The following is a 6000-nucleotide window of genomic DNA, read 5'->3' as shown; positions in this document are numbered from 1 at the left end:
TCTGGGCCAGTCTGGACCCACCAGGACCACCCGGCCTGGGTGTTTCGCCACCTGGCAGTAAATTCTGCCCAGCATAGGCCAAGGGCGGGAACACGTAGAGAAGCTCCTGTACCGGCCACTGCTGGAGAAGAGCATCAACCACCAGAGATTGAGGGTCCCGTCCTCTGCTGAAGAACCGCGGCACTTGGCCGAGGTCGCCATCAGATCCAAGGTCGGCATGCCCAGCGCTTTGTGATCTCCAATAACACCCAAGCAGACAGTTGCCACTCTCCTCGACATTCAGGACTCCCGCAATGTGAGCCGCCGACAGCTGGTCCAGATTCGCCTCTGCCCACTGGCATAACTTCATGGCCTCCCTGGCACCTCCCTGGCGATTGACATAGGCCACGGCATTGTCTGACAGGATTCGAACTGGCCTCAGTATCAGTACCTGAAGAAACGCTTGAAGCGCCAACCGAATGGCCCGAAGTTCAAGAGGTTGATGGACCACTTTGCCTCCGCCGGCGACCATATCCCCTGCGCTGTCCTTCCCAGGCAGTGGGCTTCGCAGCCCGTCAAGCAGGCGTTCGTCGTAATGACAATCCACTCCGGGGACGTGAGAGGCATACCGGCTGACAACTTGTCTGACATCAGCCACCAACTTAGAGCCCTTCTCACCGCCGGGTCCAGGGAAGGCGAACTGCGTAATCCTCCGAAAACCGGAGTCCAGCGCCGCAGAAGAGAGTGCTGTAGTGGCCTCATATGGGCCCTGGCCCGGGCACTACCTCCATTGTGGCCGTCATGGAGCCCAACAGTTGCACATAATCCCAAGCCCGAGGAGCTGAGGAGGCTAGGAACCGGCCCACTTGGGCCTGAAGCTTGAGGCTCCGGTTGTCCGGCAGGAACACTCTGCCCACTGGGTGTTGAACCGAACACCCAGATACTCCAGGGAGAGTCGGGCGCAGCTGACTTTTCTCCCAGTTGATGATCCATCCCAGGGAGCTCAGAAGAGCAATGACCCTGGCCGTCGCTCTCCCACACTCTGCAAAGGAGGGAGCTCGAATCAGCCAGTCGTCCAGGTAGGGGTGGACTTGCACTCCTTTCCTTGCGAAGATAAGCCGCAATGACCACCATCACTTTTGGAGAAGGTCCGCGGAGCCATAGCCAAACCCGAACGGGAGGGCTCTGAACTGGAAGTGCCAGCCCAGCACTGCAAAGCGCAGGAAGCGCTGATGAGGCGGCCAGATGGAATGTACAGATAGCTTCCTTGATGTCCAAGGATGCCAGGAATTCTCCTTCTTGTACCGCAGCAATCACGGAGTGGAGAGTCTCCTTACGGAATGCCAAATTCGCAAGGCCCGATTGACTCCCTTGAGGTCGAGAATAGGCCGAGAAGAGCCTCCTTCCTTTGGCACCACAAAGTAAATGGAGTAACGTCCTGTGCCACGCTGCTCTACGGGCATTGGGACCACTGCCCCAAGGCAGAGCAAGTTGTCCAGAGTCTGCTGAACTGCTGCCACTTTGAGAGGAGACTTGCAGGGAGAGTTCACGAACCTGTCTCTCAGGGGCCAGCAGAACTCCAACTTGTAGCTGTCTCTGATGACTTCTAGAACCCAAGTGTCTGAAGTTACCCTGGTCCACTCGCCCAGAAAAGAGGACAGCCTTCCTCCTATCTGCTCTGGGCCATGGACCAGGGCCCCGTCATTGGGTACGAGACCCTGGGGAGGACTGGAGGAAGAACCTCCTGAGCGGCAGTCTCTGCAAAAGGAATGCTGCTTCGGGGAGAAACCTCTGCTTGAAGGAGGAGGAGGAGCCCGACTTGCCCAGGCGATACAGACAGCCTTCTTGAAAAACGGCCCTTAGAGGAACCAGGGCGAGCACTGCTGGCCCTTGCCTTGACCTCCGGCAGCCGGCAGGAACTGCCGAGATCCATCATGATCTTGTCCAGCTCATCCCCGAAGAGCAGCTTGCCCTTAAAAGGCAACTTGGCTAAGCGGGATTTGGAGGCATGGTCAGCTGACCAATGCTTAAGCCATAGCCATCGACGGGCAGAGGCTGTCTGAGACATACCTTTAGCCGAGGCTCTCAAAACATCATACAGCAAGTCTGCCACGTAAGCCAAGCCCGACTCCCGGACCGGCCAAGGAAGAATCCGAGGGAGAGGCCCGCTGCACCACCGTCAGGCATGCCTGGCCACATAGAGCCGCAAACCGAGGCCTGCAAACTCAAGGCGGCCGCTTTCAAAGACTAACTTTAAGGCCGCTTCCAATTTCCTGTCCTGAGAATCCTTAAGGGTAGAGCCAGCTTCCACCGGCAAAGCCGTCTTTTTGTCACAGCAGTGATTATAGAGTCCACTGCTGGCCAGCGCAAGGCCTCCTGTTCACCCTCTGGCAGAGGGTACAGATGAGTCATGGCCCTGGCTACCTTGAGGCTCACCTCAGGAGAATCCCATTGAGCCGAAATTAGAGTTTTCATGGCTTCATGGATGTGGAAGGTCCTGGAAGGGCGCTTGGTTCCCAACATAATAGCGGAACCCGCTGAGGCTGAAGGAGGGCCTTCTTCCGGAGAGGAAAATACTCAAGATGCTCATAGCCTGAACTAACAGGTTAGGCAATTCCTCTAAGCCAAAAAGCCGCACTGCAGAGGGGTCAGCTCCCCCATCAGGGCGAGGATCAGCCTCCTCCAAAGGCACCTTTGGGAGAACTCAGAATCGCTGCCCTCATCTACATCCGAGGAGACAGAGTCCCCTAAGACCTGAAGATCCACCTGAGGGCGCTTGATCAGGGAAGCCTCTTCCCCCATATCTGAGCAGCGTTATGCAGTTGAAAGGCCTGATGCAGCAACAAAATAAAACTCGGGAGAGAAAACCCCCTGTTTGTGCACCTCTGCAACCTGGGCCACAGCCCTAGAGGAACTCTCAACCTCCACTCCATAGAGTGGGGAAGAGGTGCGCTGGGCATCCAAAATGGCGTCCGGCGCATCACTCTGCGGAGTCGTGCGGGAAGCATGGCGCTTAAACTTCGCCATCTTCTTACCACTGCCCAAACTCAAAGGCGGCCATACCAGAGGCCGTCCGAGCTGCATGGGCGGCCGACGTCGGAAGGGCGGACATCAGGGATGGGCGCCTAAGGCGGGAAAGGCCGCCGACGCCCCAGCGGAGGAAAAACCGGCTAAATTCAGCAAAGTCCGAAGGGCGCCCAAAAAGGGCTTCTCTGCCTCCGATCCCCGCGCCTCCCCACTAGCCGCACGATCGCGGTCCGGGGAGCGCTTTTTCGCGCCCTTACCATCCGAAGCCATGATCCACGAGGGAAACGTTCGGGGAACCCCCTGCCCGCTAGGAAAAGGTAAAATTACCTGCTTCTTGCTCCGAGCTGCAACGAATTGTGTCCCACTGAGGCAGCTGCAGGTAAAATCTTTTTCGCTTCAAGATTGTTATGTTTTGTTTTTTAAACGGAGCAGCGGGAGGGGGGAGAAAAGGAGGGACCTGCACCACCAGGTTTGCACTTGCTCACGAAGAGCCCTCAACCCCAGGTACTCAACAAAGCCTAAGTAAATAGGTGTGGAGACCAAGCCAGAGCTGCTGCATGTGACCACACACCTGCTAGATAGAGAGAATACTGAGTATTTCCTGGTAGCACATGACCACATATAGAGGCAAAAGATTGTTCTCTATCTCCACCTGCTGGTAGATGGACACAACCCACCAGTCTATGGATTGATCTGCTTGATGATATGAAAATGTTATTGTTTAAATTTGTTCTATTATATTCTATAAGTTAGAGACAAAAAAAAAAAGGTGGGGGGGGGGGGGGGAGATTTGATGATGTCTCTACACCCTCACCTAAAAAAAAAAAACAAAAAACCCCTTGCCTTTAAATTAACTAAAATTCTCTCCATACTTAACACAAAATATAAATAGCTAAAAATTCTGGTTCTTTGGCAGCAAACCAGTGCAATTAAGAATTAAAGTATAGCCAATGCACTACAGATTCCTCTTCAAACTGGAAGGCCAGAACAAATCCAGATGAGAATGAGATGCCAAATTCTTATCAGTAATCAGTCTTCTTAATAAATAAAACAAAAGTAACAAATATTTAAATCTCTTAAGACAGGCTCTTTCCTAATTCTGTATAGTTTGAAATATTGATACAGAAATAGAAAGCTGCACAATATGTCCTTTCAATGAGGGAGAACACACAAATTTGTTCAACTGTGATAATGCATTAAATAAGGAGTATATTTAATGCTAAATCAGAATCTGTAAGAATGTATTACTGAGTCAAAGGAAAAACTAAAATTATTTGCTTTTGTTAAAAGTGAGTTGTATTTCACATTACATACATCATTTGTAAGAAAGAAACACATATAAGTGAATATGTACACTGGTGAAAGGTACACTATTTGGTACAGAAGCAATTTAGACAGTGTTACTTTTCCAGTATACAGATTTGGTTACATGTTTGTAAACAGAATGAAAGCAAACTTTCAAAACAGTGAGTATGCTGAGAAAATCTAGGCAATCCTCAGCTTCCGTGTACCAAAGGCTGTAGAGTGTGCTTTATTCAAACCTCATATTTCCAAATGCAATAAAGTTACCACTGTACAAGTTAAGCCAAAAAAGAAAAAAAAAAGTGAAAATCATGCTCTTAAAAACAAACTTTAAGTCTTGTTAAGCCTGTGCTGCAGAGATGGCATACCCTGAACTTCAGGCCACCTATCCAAACGTTATTAAAAATTTCAAAGAATCACTCAGAAGTAGCGTCCGATTACTGCTGTTTGCACTCAGCAGGCTGGCCAGAATTTTCGGCTATAAGAGAAAAGGAAAAAAGAAATTACAATAGGAAACTGTTACGACTGCAAGCACACATCCCACGGTTTACAGTAATTGTGTTTTTAATTTTATATCAAAAGCACATACAGAATTACAAATAGAATACTAACAGATAACTACTAAAATGGCCCATGCAATCTGCCCACTTGATGATTTGTCTACTTTAGGTAGCTGAACACAGAAACCTATTTGTGGTGTTAAAGTGGTTTATAGTGGTTTTGTCTCTCATTAAATGATATATCTGGCATATATTTTAGACACTCGCCGGTACGGCTTATTAAGACTACTAAGATGAACTGGCAAGTATTGATGTAACACATTTCCATTATTAAAAAGCTTCTTTAAATCATGACATACTGTCAACCACCACCCATTGCCAAACTTGTTGCACAATTCAACCTCACTCAGGTGCGGAACTTTCTGGATGATTTCTCCATCTTAGTTCTGTGCTATTTACTGCAACACTGATTAACCCATTCTAAGTTGTTTATAATAAATACAATCATAAAATTAGACTGATGCTAAATTTCAAACTATTGCATATTTGATATTGTCATCTAGCAGCCAGAAAAACCTTCTCGATAGTATGCCTCAACAGGCTGGCAAACTATTCAATAACTATGGGGCAACAACTGAAAAAGAGGTCACACAGATTTTTATAAATCTTGACACTTTCAACAACAGAATTCCCAACAACTAGTGGTAATAGATCACAATTACAAGATGAAAACATACCAAGTACAGTTTTCATGTAGTCAACGGCTTGGATATATCTTCAGCCTTTGATATTACTAAATGATAATGTCCTTTTAAGGTTTAAGGGAATTGGCTCTAACATTCATGCATGGATCAGATCATTTCTGACAAATCGGTGTCAACAAATGAGGATGGGAGAAGTCTCTTGACTCCTGCAATACACAGTGCCTCAGGGATCCACTATCTCTGATGTTAATATTAAAAAAAAGCCTTAGGAAAACTTATTATCATTCGGGGTTCACTATGTTTATGTAAATACTCAACTAGTTTCCTTTTTATTCTAGCTTTTCAGCTGCAGAGGGCTCAATTTTGACCACCATTAAACTGGTCAGTGATTGGCTGCTGACAAATAAATTAGAACACATAAAAAAAAAATCAGAACATTCATATGGTGTCTTGCACTCCTTTCCCAGATGAGCTTTCCAATATTAAGC

At 48.1% G+C, this 6000-nt stretch overlaps 1 protein-coding gene across 1 annotated transcript in view; it reads right to left on the bottom strand.

Annotated features, from left to right (window-relative positions):
* Positions 1–3794: 3794 nt before the first annotated feature.
* The window catches only part of NAP1L4 (nucleosome assembly protein 1 like 4), a 481814-nt gene continuing 479608 nt past the window's right edge, over positions 3795–6000 (bottom strand). The window contains 1 exon segment of the mRNA XM_030201119.1: positions 3795–4786. Within this exon segment, the coding sequence (XP_030056979.1) occupies positions 4694–4786 (93 nt within the window). The 3' untranslated portion in view covers positions 3795–4693.

Source organism: Microcaecilia unicolor, chromosome 4 (assembly GCF_901765095.1).
Source record: "Microcaecilia unicolor chromosome 4, aMicUni1.1, whole genome shotgun sequence".
NCBI classification, from domain to species: domain Eukaryota; kingdom Metazoa; phylum Chordata; class Amphibia; order Gymnophiona; family Siphonopidae; genus Microcaecilia; species Microcaecilia unicolor.
The sequence above is the reverse complement of the archived record's forward strand: the minus strand, read 5'-3'. Positions and strand labels throughout refer to the sequence as shown.